Genomic DNA, 16,155 nt, shown 5'->3' with positions numbered 1-16,155 from the left:
ATGGATTCTAGAATTTTACCAACAACCGAAGTTAGGCTAATTGGCCTATAATTTTCCATCTTTTGTCATGATCCTTTCTTGAACAAGGGGTCTTCCAATCATCCGGGAATTTCCCTGACTCCAGGGACTTTTGAAAGATCTCAGCCAACGCCTCCGCTATTTCTTCAGCCACCTCCCTCAGAACTCTCGGATGTAGCCCATCGGGGCCAGGACATTTATCAATTTTAAGACCTTTTAGCTTTTCTAGCATTTTCTCTTTTGTGATGGCAACCATACTCAACTCAGCCCCCTGACTCCCTTTAATTGTTGGGATATTACTCATGTCTTCCACTGTGAAGACTGACGCAAAGTACTTATTAAGTACTCCAGCTATTTCCTTATCTCCCATCACTAGCCTTCCAGCATCAGTTTTAAGTGGCCCAATGTCTACTTTTGCCTGTCGTTTGTTTCTTATGTATTGAAAGAAACTTTTACTATCATTTCTAATATTACTGGCTAGCCTACCTTCACATTTGATCCTCTCCTTCCTTATTTTTGTCTTTGTTATCCTCCGTTTGTTTTTGTAGCCATCCCAATCTTCTGATTTCCCAGTGCTCTTGGCCACTTTATAGGATCTCTCTTTTTCTTTGACTCATTTCCTGACTTCCTTAGTCAGCCATGGCTGTCTAATCCCTCCCCGGATAATCTTTCTTTTTCCTGGGGATGAACCTCTGTACTTTTTCCTCAATTATACCCACAAACTCCTGCCATTTTTGCTCTACTGCTTTACCCGCTTGGCTCTGCTTCCATTCGATTTTCGTCAGTTCCTCTCTGATGCCCTCATAATTGCATTTATTTAACTGTAACACCATTTCGTCCGATTTTGCCTTCTCTCTTTCATTCTGCAGACTGTCCTCTGCCATATTATGGTCGCTGCTTCCTAAGTGTTCCCTTACTTTTAGATATTTTATAAAGTCTGGTTCATTACATAATAAAGTCTGGTTCATTACATAATAAAGTCTGGTTCATTACATAATAAAGTCTGGTTCATTACATATTGTACTGCATCGTGGCAGTAATCAGCTCTGCTAGGTCAGACATGTCATCTGTATGTTTGATACCAGATTTCTAAGGCAACTCTTCTACTTGGTTCACTGGAGACCCCTAGGTGGAACAGTAGAAATGCTTTAAGGATCTCTGAAGAGCTCAAATATATCTGCTGACTCATGGGAGACCTTAGTTGCACTGACTAAAATGGAACACAAATGGCACATTTGTGAAGGCACTAAAAACTTTGAGACACTGCATTAGGAATGTGCATAGACAAAATCAAGAGGGAGCACCTAAGCTATTTACCCAAGTTTTCAAGCACCGCTTGCCCTACATTTGGCGGAAGTTGCAAATCATGCATCGAATCAGAGCAGAATCCGTGTCATCACCATCCTGAGGGACTGCTTAAGTAGTTAACAGAGCTGTGCATCATTCAGGAAAATATGAAAACTGATGCTATATCTTTAAGTGATCTTGCATAGGGGCACGAGGTCAATAAGAAAGAGAAGAAGGAAATCAAATAAACATCCTTGGTGGACACAGCAATAGTGATGCTCAAGCATGAAGGCCATTAGAGAAGACTCTTGATTAAAATGGAAGCAGGCAAGTGTACCCACACAGCTAAATAATAGTAGAGAGACATTAGAGAAGGATAGTGTGGTCAACCACGTTAAAAGCTGCAGCACGGTGAGAAAAGGGAATAATTTTCTTTTCTTACAGTCACAGTGTCACTTGGGAAGTTTCAATACTGGGGGCAAGGGATTGGAGAGACTGAAACATAAAATTCTGAAAAGATACAGGCACAAATTTGAGAAACAATAACTGCTAAAACGAGTAAAAATATGAATTGTACACACTCCATACTTTTATTCAAATCAACCCAAACACTAATTTGTTTCTAAATTGAGGTCTGCAGTATATTCCAGCACAAAAACCAAGTGCAAAAAGAACATAATTACATAAATACATGTTCTAGCATTGCTAAGCCAATATTTCTTTTATTAACATCACAGAAATAGATTCTGCAACTAGAGAAAATTACAACCCAGTACTTTCATAGAAGGCAATTAGTGAGGCAAATCAATTTTTCAACAAAACCTACAGCTAAAATTACATTCCAAGGAATTACACAATTATATTGAAATACATATTTGTCAAGAATCTTTTCAGTTAAAAGTTCCAACCAATAGTGAGAGGTGGTAAACGTATTTCACAAAAGTGCAATCAGTTGGATCGACTATCAATCCGCATTTACTCAATTTCCTGAACAGCAATACGCTATAATGGCCCGGCGCAAACATTGTTGAGCACAGATATATTCTATGAATATTTCGTATTAATGCATTCTTACTGGTTGTTGGTCTTCCTTCCACGTGAACAACCTAAGTCCTCGAAGTATTTTGAAAAGCTATAAATGCCTCAATTTTATCAAAGGACGATGGAAGGGATGAAACGGCATTACTGTGTATCCCTGCTATGAACGATCACGAAACAAACTGGAAGATTCAACCTGCAGGACCAATTTAAATATAGAAACTCCAAATGAAAGGCATACTCAGAGCCCCTTGATCAAAAATTTGAAAAGGGACTGGCGATTGAAGCCATGATTGGAATGTGTCCTATACAAATACTGAAAAGTTTTATAATGAGAATTGAGAAACGCTGGATTTGGGCGAGGTTATAAACAATATTGCTGCGGGTTGACTAAACAGTTTTTTTTCCAGATTGATGGTACTGTCGGAGATTTCTCCCTCAATTTACAATGTTTGAAACATTTCTTTACCCCTGTTCCCGGCGAACCAGCCCCTGGTACAGCTTTATCTGCAGCAAATAGCGAGATGTCTCTGCAAGGTGCTGGGCTGCAGCTGGTGTTTAACTTTTATCCCGAGCCCGGGAGGTCAAGGTAAGAAAAAGGGAGGACCCTCGGCACTCACCATCGTACAAATCGAGGCGATTTTTCTGACAGTCATCAGTATTTCCATCTGCCCACCGCCATGTTGCCCAAACCGCGGAGCCGGCAACCGAACCCAGGGAGGAGGCGGGGGAAGCTCCGCAGCCGCGTCACACCCACAACCGTCCCCCGTCAATCCCCGCCTCCCTCAGCCCATTGAAACCGACTCCCGCCCCGCAGCCGTCCGCCGCGCAAACACCACCGGCGGCACACAAACACACCACGTGCGCCCCGACAGTCGTTCCGCAGCACATACGTTCCTCGGCCAGTGCCCCTGCCGCCGGGTCCGACGATCAGTCCATTGGCTGAGGCGACACGCATCTGGGGAGGGGGGTGAGGCCGTGTCCCGCCGGCCCTGCCAAAACAAAAGCACTTCAGCGGCAAATCTTCAGCCCATTGCCTCCTCGCCAATTAAAAATAATCACCTGACTATTGTCATCTAATTTCCCAGTACTTAGCCCTTTGTATGCTTTAGCATTTCTTAAACACTGAAAGTCTGCCTTTACCACCTTTCACATTCCCACTACCCTTCTCACATCTCTAAACCTTTTGCCCTTAACCAGAAACCTATGTGCATTGGTCATTGATCCATCAAGCGGAAAAGTTTTTTTCTCTCTGTCTACTCCTTCTATGCCCCTCACTTTTATACATATGAATCCCTCTCACTGATTATTCCGACTGTAACCCAAATACCTGATTGACATGGTCAGGGCCCTCTTCACGTCGTGCATGTATAAAGAAAATCCGTACTGGGATGTGAACATTATTGCCCATCCCAACCTTCACAGGATCAGAAACATTTATTCTCCCCTCCCTGCCCTGTTTAAATTATGAACAGATTTATCATTCATTGCAAAAAAAAGTAGGTGAAACTTTATGATGATTTCATCAAAATTAGTATTGTTTAAAAAAAATTATATCAGTACATCAGTTGAGATTTAACAAGTTTACATGAATATCTCATCTAAACCACTGTTTATAAAATATCACCTTTTATGAAGAATATCAGCTTTACTGAGAATACTGATGAAGAATCAATGGATAAGCTAGACTCCATTATTAATACTTGTATTGTTATGATTGTTTACAGATGGATTGTGTATTGCATTTAGCTACTAAAAGTTATTCCCCACTTGTAAGGAACAATTTCTTCCCCAGCTTTTATTTTTGCCTTTCTAGCTGTTGATGAACCAACTTTACATTTCCAGACTGAATTTTACCTCATAGACGTTAGCCTACAGAGCACAATTAATTTCACACTTCCTCTTCCCTCCACCCACTCTCTTCACTGTAACTCCTTTAAACTACATAGACATATACAGTAAGAAAACAGACCTTCATTCCAACTTGTTTACGCCAACCAGACATGCTAAACTAATCTAGTAGCATTTGGCCCATATCCGTCTAAACCCTTGCTATTCATATACCCAACCAGATGACTTTTAAATGTTGTCATTGTACCAGCCACCTCCACTTCCTCTGGCAGCTCATTCCATACATGTATCACCCTCTGGGTGGAAGAAGTTGCCCTTTAGATCCCTTTTAAAACTTTCCCCTCTCACCATAAACCTATGGCCTCTAGTTCTTGACTCCCCCAATCCAGGGAAAATACCTTGTCTATTTATCCCATCCATGTCCTTCATGATTTTATTAACCTCTCGAAGGTGACCCCTCAGCCTCTGACGCTGCAGGGAAATTAGCCCCTGTCTATTCAGCCTCTCCATATAGCTCAAACCAGGAGAAAGTGAGGACTGCAGATGCTGGAGATCAGAGTTGAAGATTGTGGTGCTGGAAAAGCACAGCAGGTTAGGCAGCATCTGAGGAGCTGGAGAATCGAAGTTTCGGGCATTAGCACTTCATCAGGAATGTGTGTAGAGAGAGGAGGAGAACTTCTTCAAGGTAAAAATCACACAACACCAGGTTATAGTCCAACAGGTTTAATTGGAAGCACACTAGCTTTCGGAGCTCCGAAAGCTAGTGTGCTTCCAATTAAACCTGTTGGACTATAACCTGGTGTTGTGTGATTTTTAACTTTGTACACCCCAGTCCAACACCGGCATCTCCAAATCATTCTTCAAGGTAGGGATCCTTGAAAGAGGCCTCGCATTAGGGTTGAAATTACCTAGGAGAAAGTGAGGACTGCAGATGCTGGAGTCGAGAGTGTGGTGCTGGAAAAGCATAGCAGGTCAGGCAGCATCCGAGGAGCAGGAGAATTAACATTTCGGACAAGAGCCCTTAATCAGTCAAAGATGAAAGAATAAAGAAATTTACAGCGCAGGAACAGGCCCTTTGGTCCTCCAAGCCTACACTGATCCAGATCCTCTATCTAAACCAGCTGCCTATTTTCTAAAGATCTGTATCACTTTGTTCCCTGCCCATTCATGTATCTGTCTAGTTACATCTTAAATGATGTTGTCGTTCCCATCTCTACCACCTCCGCTGTCAACGTGTTCCAGGTCCCCATCACCTTCTGCATAAAGAATTTTCCACACATATCTCCCCTAAACCTTTCCCCTCTCACTTTAACTCGTGACCCCTAGTAATTGAGTTCCAGACTCTGGGGAAAAAGTTCTTGCTATTCACCCTGTCTATACCGCTCATGATTTTGTAGACCTCAATCAGGACCCCCTCAATCTGTCTTTCTAATCAAAATAATCATAATCTATTCAACCTCTCTTCATAGCTAGCACCCTCCATACCAGGCAACATCCTGGAGAATCTCCTCTGCACCCTCTTCAAAGCATCCACATCCTTTTGGAAATATGGCGACCAGAACTGTAAGCAGTATTCCAAATGTGGCCGAACCAAAATCCTACACAACTGTAAGTGCCCATCTCTCCAATCTATCTATATTCTGCTGTATTCTCTGACAGTCCCCTTCACTATCTGCTACTCCACCAATCTTTGTGTCATCTGCAAACTTGCTAATCAGGAAACTAATACCTTTCTCCAAATCATTTATATATATCGCAAACAACAGTGGTCCCAGTACGGATCTCTGTAGAACACTATTGGTCACAGGTCTCCCTTCCACTACTACTCTCTGTCTCCTGTTGACCAGCCAGTTCTCTATCCATCTAGCTAGAACACCCTGTACCCCATGAGACTTCACTTTCTCCATCTGTCTACCATGGGGAACCTTATCAAATGCCTTACTAAAGTCCATGTATATGACATTTACAACCCTTCCCCCATCAATCAACTTTGTCACCTCCTCAAAGAATTATATGAGGTTTTAAGACACAACCTTCCCCACACAAAACCATGCTGCCCATCACCAGTAAGCCCCTTTTCTTCCAAATAGGGAATAGATTCTATCCCTCAGTATCTTCTCCAGCAGCTTCCCTACCACTGATGTCAGGCTCACCGGTCTATAATTATCTGGAGTGTCTCTGCTACCCTTCTTAAACAAGGGGACAACATTAGCAATTCTCCAGTCCTCCGGGACATCACCCGTGTTCAAGAATGCTGCAAAGATATCTGTTAAAGCCCCAGCTATTTCCTCTGTCACTTCCGTCAGTAACCTGGAGTAGATCCCATCTGGACCTGAGGACTTGTCTATCTTAATGCCTTTTAGAATACCCAAAACTTCCTCCCTCCTTATGCCAACTTGACCTAGAGTACTCAAAGATCGATCCCTAATCTCAGCATCCGTCATGTCCCTCTCCTCGGTGAATACCAATGCAAACTACTCATTAAGAATCTCACCCATTTTCTCTGACTCGACAAATAACTTTCCTCCTTTGTCTTTGAGTTACCTTCTTGCTCCTCATATATGAAAAAAAGGCTTTGGGATTTTCCTTAACTCTGTTTGCTAAAGATATCTCATGTCCCCTTTTAGCCCTCATAATTCCTCATTTCAGATTGGTCCTACATTCCTGATATTGCTTTGTCTGTCTTCAGTAGACTAGCTAAAAATCACATAACACCAGGTTATAGTCCAACAGGTTTATTTGGAAGCACTAGCTTTCAGAGCACTGCCACTTATCTGGTGATTCATCAATCACCTGGTGTTATGTGATGTTTAACTTTGTATACCCCAGTCCAACAAAAGCGTCTCCAATTCAGTAGCGTCCTTTTTTTCTCTTAGCTAGTCTCAAAGTTTCACCTGTCATCCATGGTTCCCTAACTTTGCCATTTCGATCCCTCATTTTCATAGGAACATACCTCGCCTGAACTTTAATCAACCTCTCTTTAAAAGCCTGCCACATATCGAATGTGGATTTACTTTCAAACAGCTGCTCCGAATCTACATTTCCCAGCTTCTGCTGAATTTTGGTATAGTTGGCCTTCCCGCAGTTTAGCACTCTTTCTTTAGGACCACTGTCATCTTTGTCCATGAGTATTCTAAAACTTACGGAATTGTGATCACTATTCCCAAAGTAATCCCCTACTGAAAGATCAACCACCTGGCCGGGCTCATTTCCCAACACCAGTTCCAGTATGGCCTCTTCCGGAGTTGGACTACTTACATACTACTCTAGAAAGCCTTCCACGATGGTCCTTACGAATTCTGCTCCATCTAAGTGATGTCAATGTTGGGAAAATTAAAATTTCCTATCACCACCATCCTGTTGCTCCTTATCTTTCCATGATCTGTTACATATTTGCACCTCTATGTCCCGTTCGCTGTTGGGAGGCCTGTTGCACAGCCTCAACATTGTTATTTCATCCTTCCTATTTCTGAGCTCTGCCTATATTGCCTCACTGCTTGAGTCTTCCATAGTGCCCTCCTTCAGGACAGCTGTGATATTTTCTTTGACCAGTATTGCAACTCCTCCACCCCTTCTACCTCCCACTCTGTCCGGCCTGAAGCATTGATATCCTGGGATGTTTAGATGCCAATCATGCCCTTCCCTCAACCAAGTCCCATAATAGCAATAATATCAAGCTCCCAGGTACTAATCCAAGCCCTAAATTCATCCGCCTTACATTACTATACTTCTTGCATTAAAACAAATGCACCTCAGACCACAAGTCCCTTTGCATTCATCATCTGCTGCCTGCTTTCTCTTCCCTTTAGTCATACAGACTTCATTATCTAGTTCCTTACAGGCTTTAGTTACTGCTTTCTTACTGTCCTCTAATCTCATTTGGTTTCTAACCCCCTATCACATTAGTTTAAACCCTCCCCAACAGTGTTAGCAAAAATGCCCCCCAGGGCATTGGTTCTAGTCTGGCCCAGGTGGAGATCATCCAATTTGTAATAGTCCCATCCCTTCCAGAACCAGTCCCAATGTACCAAACATCTGAACTCCTCTGTCCTGCGCTGGAAAATCTTAGCAAGTGTGGCAGCATCTGTAAGCAGATGATGCCAGACTTGCTGAGATTTTCCAGCAATTTCTCTTTTTTGGTCTTGCATTCATCCTGCTTATTCTATCATTCCGACTCTGACTAGCGCGTGGCACTAGTAGCAATCCTGAGATTACTACCACTGAGGTCCTACTTTTTATACTTTGCTCCTAACTCCCTAAATTCTGCTTTAAGACCTCATCCCATTTTTTTCCCTATATCGTTTGTGCCAATATGCACCATGACAACTGGCTGTTCACCTTCCCCCTTAAGAATGTTCTGCAGCCGATCTGAGACATCCCTGACCTGTGAACTTGGGAGGCAACTACCATTCGGGAGTCTTGTTTTCGACCACAGAACTGCCCTATGAATCCCCTATGACTATAGCTCTTCCAATCTTTTTCCTGCCCTTCTGAACAGCAGAGCTAGCCACAGTGCCATGAACCTGGCTACTGCTGCCTTCCCCTGGTGAGCCATCTCCCCAATAGTATCCAAAATGTTTTACCTGTTTTGGAAGGAGATGACCACAAGGGACACCTGCACTGCCTTCCTGCTCCTTCTCTGCCTTTTGGTCACCCATTCCCTTTCTCCCTCAGCAATCCTAATCTGTGGTGTGACCAATTCACTAAACATGATATCCACGATCCCCTCAGCATCGCGTATGCTCCAAAATGAGTCCATCTGCAGCTCCAGAGCCGTCATGTGGTCTAACAAGAGCTGCAGCTGGAAACACTTTCTACATGCGAAGGAGCCAAGGACATCAGCTGTGTCCCTGAGTTCCCACATTGAGCAAGACGAGTATAACACAGATCTGGGATCTCCTGCCATTTTTTACCTTAAATTTAACTTTAGACTTAGCTTAGGTAAACAAAAAGGGGAAGTTTGCACCAAATCACTCGATAAAACAATAAAAAATGGAAATAGAAAAACCTTACCTGATCAACTCACCAGAGTCCTTCTTTTTGGTTAGAGGAGGAGGGCAGGTGGGAGAGACTACATGTGTGGTGTCTCTGGTTCAGCCACTATCCAAATAAAATGGATTCGCTCACCTTCGCAGAAGCCCTCTGGTCCTCACTCTCACCTCTCAACAAATGCAGGCCCTGAAGCCCAAGTTAAGTTTTTAAAATGATTTCACTCACCTTCCCAGCAGCACTCATTCCTGATGAAGGGCTTGTGCCCAAAACATCGATTCTCCTGCACCTTGGATGCTGTCTGACTTGCTGTGCTTTTCCAGCACCACACTCTCGAATTAGGTGGTAGTGTGGGGGTTTAAAAAAAAGAAAAAAAAGAAAATAAACAGGGGAAAAAAAAGATTTAAAAAAATTAACAGGGAATAAAGGCAGTGCTTGTCAAAAAAAAACAGGGGAACTCTATTTTGATTTAGTCCCTACCCTCCCCCTCACTATTTTTGATCAAAAAAAAGGATGAACCTGCACTTCAAGGTCACTTTGTTCAGCAACACTCCCCAGGACCTTACCATTAAGTCCTGCCCTGATTTGCCTTTCCAAATGCAGTACCTCACATTTGTCTAAATTAAACTCCAATAGCCACTCCTCTGCCTTTTGGCCCATGTGGTCAAGATTCTGTTGTTTCTGAGGTAACCTTCTTTGCTGTTCAGTCCACCTCCAAATTTGGTGTAATCTGCAAACTTACTAACCATACCATCTATGTTCACATCCATATCATTTATAAAAATGTCAAAAAGCAGTGGACCCTGCACCGATCCTTGTGGCACACTGCTTGTCACAGGCTTTCAGTCTGAAAAGCCACCCTCCACCATCACCCATTCTACCTTTGAGCTAGTTCTGTGTTCAAATAGCTTGTTCTCCTTCTATTCTGTGTGAACTAACCTTGCTAACACATCTATCATGAGAAAACTTGTTGAATATTTTGCTGCAGTCCATATAGATCGTGTCCACCATTCTGCCCTCATCAATCCTCTTCGTTACTTCTTCAAAAAACTCAATTAAATTCGTGAGACACGATTTCCCATGCACAAAGCCATGTTGATTATTCCTAATCAGTCCTTGCCTTTCCAGATACATGTACATCCTGTCCCTTAGGATTCCCATCAACAATTTGCCCACCATCGATGTTAGGCTGGCTGGTTTATAGATTCCTGGTTTTTCCTTACCACCTTTCTTAAATAGTGGCACCACATTAGTTAACCTCCAGTCTTCCACTACCTCACCTGTGACATTCCATGATATAAATATCTCAGCAAGGGGCCCATTAATCACTTTCCTAGCTTCCCACAGAGCTCTAGGATATACCGTACCTGATCAGGTCCCGGGATTTATTTGCCTTTATGCGTTTACATCAATGGGCACAACTTGGAATTGCATTTGTCGACTTTTAAAAAGGATGGAATTTGTTGAATATATCCATGATCATATCGCCCACGTATGAAGCCATTTGGTTCAATGTATTTGTCAGTTATTTTAAAGGTTTCCAAGTAGTCTCACCCCCTCGTCCTTTTCCCAGAGCCCTGCCCGCTTCCCTCGAAGCATTTATCCAATTATATTTTCAAAGTTATTGTGTAATTTGTTTCCACCGCCCCTTCGGCAGTGCATTCCAGACCAGAACAGTTTATGTCACAGGAGAGTCCAGTTTGGGGACACGATTGGCAGCAGCTTATTTTGTTTCAAATTTCCATTGCTCGCTGAAGCCAGAATATTTGTTGTAAGTTTGGGAAGGAAGGAGGGTAGAAAAGTTTCTTTTTTCATAAAATTTGGTAAAGTACAACATTGCACCGTCTCAGTTTGGCGTTGGCTCAGAGACCATCAGGGTACACTCTGAGTCTGGATACTAGCAGAGGGATCATCAAGAGTAAGGCAGGGCTGGTCAGAGTAGTTCGCAAAGCGTTTCGTTTTGCCAGTTTTTTTCTTCTTCCTCTTTCCCGTCTTAATGTGCAGTTTTATAAATGCGTCTCCTCCAGAACACCATGTCACACAATCCGAGTAACTTCCTACTGCTCCCCATACCGGAGGTCCCGATGCTCGACTACCTGCATAACCGAAACGTGAAGATCGTGGTCCTGGGAGCAAGGAGAGTTGGAAAGACTGGTAAGAAAAAGAAGGGGGTGTTTTGGGGGGCCGGGGAGGGGTTGCAATCGAAGAGATTGGTCTAAAAAGGTTAAGCCTCTATCCCAATTTCATGTCTGTACTAGTATTACTAGAGCTATAACTAGACAGTAATAGCTCATTTCAATACTTTCCAATATCACGGATCGTGGACTGTTGACTGAACAAGGCAGTGACCCTTGCTGGAAACAAGAGCAACTGTTTGCGCTGATACCTGTTCTGTCCTGACATATCGCAACAGTAATCGCTGACCACATAGGTTAAATCGCCACCCTTCACTGAACTGTGGTTATTCTCCAGTTTGCAAGAGAAACTTGCAAAATCCCTTAAACTGCTATTACCTCAGACCCTCCCCCTAACTAAATTGCCAAAGTCCCTGAATGTAAAGTTGAATCTCCTGAAACACTCTTCTCAACACCTCATGTGCTAAAATTACAAACCCTCAAGAGAATGGATATTATACTTTATATAATAATGGATACTTTAAAACTTTTATTTCCGTTTTGTTTAAAAAAATGTTTTCTTAGATTTAGACAAATTTATTAGTGGTGACAGCAGGAGAAGATCCATGTTTAACAGTTAATTTGATGGAAACATGAATTTGACGTTAAATGATCAAATTAAAAATAGAGGAATTTACATTCCTGTTAAAAGTTATGTTTTCACCAGAACAAAGAAATTGGACATTCAGCTTGCTAAGGAAAGACTATGAATTCCAAGTCAGTAGTAGATTTGTGATGTTTAATATGAACCCCCTTTTCAATTGCTGTAGCAGTTTGGGAAGTGCAGGTAAACTGTAAATTGGCTATATATTTCAGATATGAAAAATTAATAACAAAAAGGGAATGACAGCTTTATTTCTCTCTTTTTGAGATTGTTTTACATCTGTGGCAAATGGTGAAACCAGAAGTGATGGTTGAAATATGGCATATGTTGCTAGGAGCTAGGAATATTGATCTCCTGGCAAGGTGAGTTGGAAGAGATACTATTCTAGATATTGGAGAGTCTGCACGAAGATCAACATTAGATTCATGCTCCATTATCCATGTTCCACATTGATAGTTCATGACCTGTACTTACTAGAAGCGAGACATTGATCACAAAATACCCACATTTACACTCCCTTGTCCATCTCTTGTCACCTTTATCCATTTTGTTTTTTCTGCTTTCCATTCGTATTAAGCTGCCCACTTCTGGGATCTGTATATTCCCATACCGTTTCCTACAGACTTCGCACCTACGAATATTGAGTCCTCTGCAGTTTCCTTTACTGATTTATAACTTTTCACAAAAGTAAAAACTTCTGTTTGAACACTGATTTGGATTATAGATATTTAGTTTTCAAAATAATTTAAATGATAAAGGACAACCACCTGATGAAGGAGCAGTGCTCCAAAAGCTAGTGCTTCCAATTAAACCTGTTGGACTATAACCTGGTGTTGTGTGATTTTTAACAAAATAATTTAAAGCATTCATATTATATTCAATCATTTACCAAGCACACAGAGTCATAGAGATGTACAGCACGGAAACAGACCCTTCGGTCCAACTCGTCCATGACGACCAGATATCCCAACCCACTCTAGTCCCACCTGCCAGCACCTGGCCCATATCCCTCTAAGCCCTTCCTATTCATATACCCATCCAGATGCCATTTAGATGTTGCAAGTGTACCAGCCTCCACCACTTCCTCTGGTAGTTCATTCCATACCCGTACCACCCTCTGCGTGTAAAGGTTGCCCCTTAGGTCTCTTTTATATCTTTCCCCTCTCACCCTAAACCTATGCCTTCCAGTTCTGGACTCCCCTACTCTAGGGAAAAGACTTTGTCTATTTATCCTATACATGCCCTTCATGATTTTATAAACCTCTATAAGGTCACCCCTCAGCCTCCGACGCTGCAGGGAAAACAGCACCAGCCTATTCAACCTCTCCCTGTAGCTCAAATCCTCCAACCCTGGCCACATCCTTGTAAATCTTTTCTATCAAAACACATCATTTTTCTTAGTCTTCCATATCATCCATAAAAGACAGGTGAGTTTTTCTGATGCTTTCTTATTGTCTATGAGCCTGGATGTTTTATTTTGTACATCATTGCTTCCTCCTTCAGGAACAAATCAACAATCTTATTTTATAACATCATGTCACATGTCATATTGAACATACACCATCTGAAATTTGCACATAGAATGCAATAAAAATGACTTCACAGTAATGTGTTAAGACACTTTTAGTTATTAGAGGCACTTACAGTTAATACTGTGTAGTTGTAAGGTACACTTACTTCACATTTAAGATAATTGTTTACTGCAATTACTCAGCTCTGTGATTCAAGGCATAAGTTTCTGGTCAAAGTTCTGGGAATGGATCCAGACAAAACAGTATTGAAGAGTGGATATGAAAAGTGGCACCAAAAGCACATCAGGGAGTACTGAAACATAGTTACAAAAGGATAATTGAGGGGTACTAAATGGTAAGCCATAATATCCAAGTAAGACATCAAATACATAACACAGAGTACATCATAAGTGGGAAGTCAAACTTTTAGTACAAATAAGTAACAAAATAGTGTTAGGCACCACAGGCTTCAATAAACAAAGCATATTACTGAGCCACATAAGGTAGTAGAAAGTGAGATCTACAGATGCTGGAGATCAGAGTCAAGAGTGTGGTGCTGGACAAGCATAGCATGGCAGGCAGCATCTGAGGAGCAGGAGAATGGACATTATGGGCATTATCCCTTCATCAGGAATGAGGCTTGTGGGGGGCTGAGAGAAAAATGGGAGGGGGTGGGGATAGAGGGAAGGTAGCTGAGAATGTAATAGGTAAATGAAGGTGAGGGAGCAGGTGATAGGTCAGAGAGGGGAGTGGAGTGGATAGATGGGAAAGATGATGGACAGGTCAAGAGAGTGGTGCCAAGTTGGAGGCTGGGAACTGGGATAGTGTGGGGGGAGGGAAAATGAGGTAACTATTGAAATCGACATTGATCCTGTGTGGTTGCAGGGTCTCAAGGCAGAATATGTCATTCTTCCTCCAGGTGTCGGGTAATAAGGGTTTGGCAATGGAGGAGGCCCAGGACCCCCACGTCCTTGACGGAGTGAGAGGGGGAGTTGGAAGTATTCAGCCACGGGGCAGGGCAGTGTGGTTGGTTGTTGTGGGTGGCCCAGAGATGTTCGCTGAAACGATCCACAAAGGCGTCCTGTCTCCCCGATGTAGAGGAGACCACATCAGGTGCAACGGATACAGTAGATGACGTTGGTGGAGGTACAGTAAACTTCTGTTGGATGTGGAAGGATCCTTTGGTGCCTTGGACGGAGGTGAGGGGAGTGGTGTGGACACAGGTTTTACACTTCCTGCAGTAGCAGGGGAAGGTGCCAGGAGTGGGTTGAGGGCTGGTGGGGTGTGTGGACCTGACAAGGGAGTCGCGAGGGAAATGGCCTCTCTAGAACGCTGATAGGGGTGGGGAGGGAAATATATCTCTGGTGGTGGGGTCCATTTGTAGGTGGTGGAAGTGGCAGAGGATGATGCGATGTATGCGGAGTTTGGTAGGGTGGAAGTTGAGGACCAGGTGGGTCTGTCCTTGTTGCGTTGGGAGGAGTGGTGTTCAAGGGTGGTGGTGTGGGACGTGGTGATGTGCTGAAGGGCATTGTAGACTACATGAGAGGGGAAATTGTGGTCTTGGAAGAAGGAGGCTATATGGGATTTTGTAAGGTACAATTGGTCATTCTGGGAACAGATGCTGCGGAGGCAGAGGAATTGGGAATAAGGGATGGTGCTTTTACAGGAGATAAGGAATATGGAAGGATCCTTTGGGATCTTGGACGGAGGTGAGGGGAGTGCTGTGGGTGCAGGTTTTGTACTTCCTGCAGTGGCAGGGGAAGGTGCCGGGCATGGGGTGTGGGCTGGTGGGGTTGTGGACAAGGGAGTCGCGGAATGGTCTCTCTGGAACACTGATAGGGTGGGGAGGGAATTATACCTGTGATGGTGAGGATAATGCAATGTATGCAGATATGGAAGGATCCTTTGGGACCTTGAACACTTCAACACCCCCATCCACTCTGTCAAGGACGTACAGATCCTGGGCCTCCTCCATCGCCAAACCCTTACCACCCGATGCCTGGAGGAAGAACACTTCATATTCCGCCTTGGGACCCTGCAACCACACAGGATCAATGTGGATTTTAACAGTTTTCTGAATTCCCCTCCCCCCACATTATCCCAGTCCCCAGCCTCCAACTCGGCACCGCCATCTTGACTTGTCGATCACCTTTCCTATCTATCTGCTCCAGCTTCCTCTCTGACCTATCACCTTCTCCCTCACCTTCATCTATTTATTGCATTCTTGGCTACCTTCCCTCTATCCCCACCCCCCTCCCATTTATCTCTCAGCCCCCTGGCCTACAAGACTCATTCCTGATGAAGGGCTTACGTCCGAAATGTCAATTCTCCTGCACCTCGGATGCTGCCTGACCTGCTGTGCTTTTCCAGCAACACACTCTTGACCTAGCCACATGTGATATAGGGCAGAGGAAATAGCTTTATCAGTCAAGGAGGCGTGAAGGAAAAAAGCGGAGTGGACAGACAGATTTAAGAGTGGACTTCTAGGGTTTAGGGCTGAAAATGTGTTGCTGGAAAAGCGCAGCAGGTCAGGCAGTATCCAAGGATCAGGAGAATCGACATTTCGGGCATGAGCCCTTCTGCAGGAATGAGGAAAGTGTGCCAAGTAGGCTAAGATAAAAGGTAGGGAAGAGGGACTTGGGGGAGGGACGTTGGAAATGCGATAGGTGGAAGGAGGTTAAGG

The 16,155-nt window shown here is 43.4% G+C and overlaps 2 protein-coding genes across 8 annotated transcripts in view; one reads left to right on the top strand and one right to left on the bottom strand.

The window, feature by feature from the left end:
- The window catches only part of LOC122557325 (ubiquitin carboxyl-terminal hydrolase 12-B), a 66,540-nt gene extending 63,331 nt beyond the window's left edge, over positions 1 to 3,209 (bottom strand). The window contains exon 1 of one of the 3 annotated variants that reach the window (XM_043704909.1): positions 2,964 to 3,209. In XM_043704909.1, the coding sequence (XP_043560844.1) occupies positions 2,964 to 3,011 (48 nt within the window). In that variant the 5' untranslated portion in view covers positions 3,012 to 3,209. The remainder of the gene's footprint in view (positions 1 to 2,963) is intronic. The other 2 variants (XM_043704907.1, XM_043704908.1) reach the window with 2 other exon arrangements.
- LOC122557326 (ras-like protein family member 11A-like) overlaps positions 2,855 to 16,155 on the top strand; it is a 27,078-nt gene continuing 13,777 nt past the window's right edge. Inside the window, exons 1-2 of one of the 5 annotated variants that reach the window (XM_043704911.1) lie at positions 2,855 to 2,932; positions 11,211 to 11,337. In XM_043704911.1, the coding sequence (XP_043560846.1) occupies positions 11,217 to 11,337 (121 nt within the window). In that variant the 5' untranslated portion in view covers positions 2,855 to 2,932; positions 11,211 to 11,216. Of the gene's footprint in view, positions 2,933 to 3,236; positions 3,843 to 5,779; positions 5,803 to 10,875; positions 11,338 to 16,155 lie in introns of those variants that run through there. The other 4 variants (XM_043704913.1, XM_043704914.1, XM_043704912.1 and 1 more) reach the window with 4 other exon arrangements.

This window comes from Chiloscyllium plagiosum, chromosome 15 (genome assembly GCF_004010195.1).
Source record: "Chiloscyllium plagiosum isolate BGI_BamShark_2017 chromosome 15, ASM401019v2, whole genome shotgun sequence".
In the NCBI taxonomy this organism is placed as follows: domain Eukaryota; kingdom Metazoa; phylum Chordata; class Chondrichthyes; order Orectolobiformes; family Hemiscylliidae; genus Chiloscyllium; species Chiloscyllium plagiosum.
The sequence above is the reverse complement of the archived record's forward strand: the minus strand, read 5'-3'. Positions and strand labels throughout refer to the sequence as shown.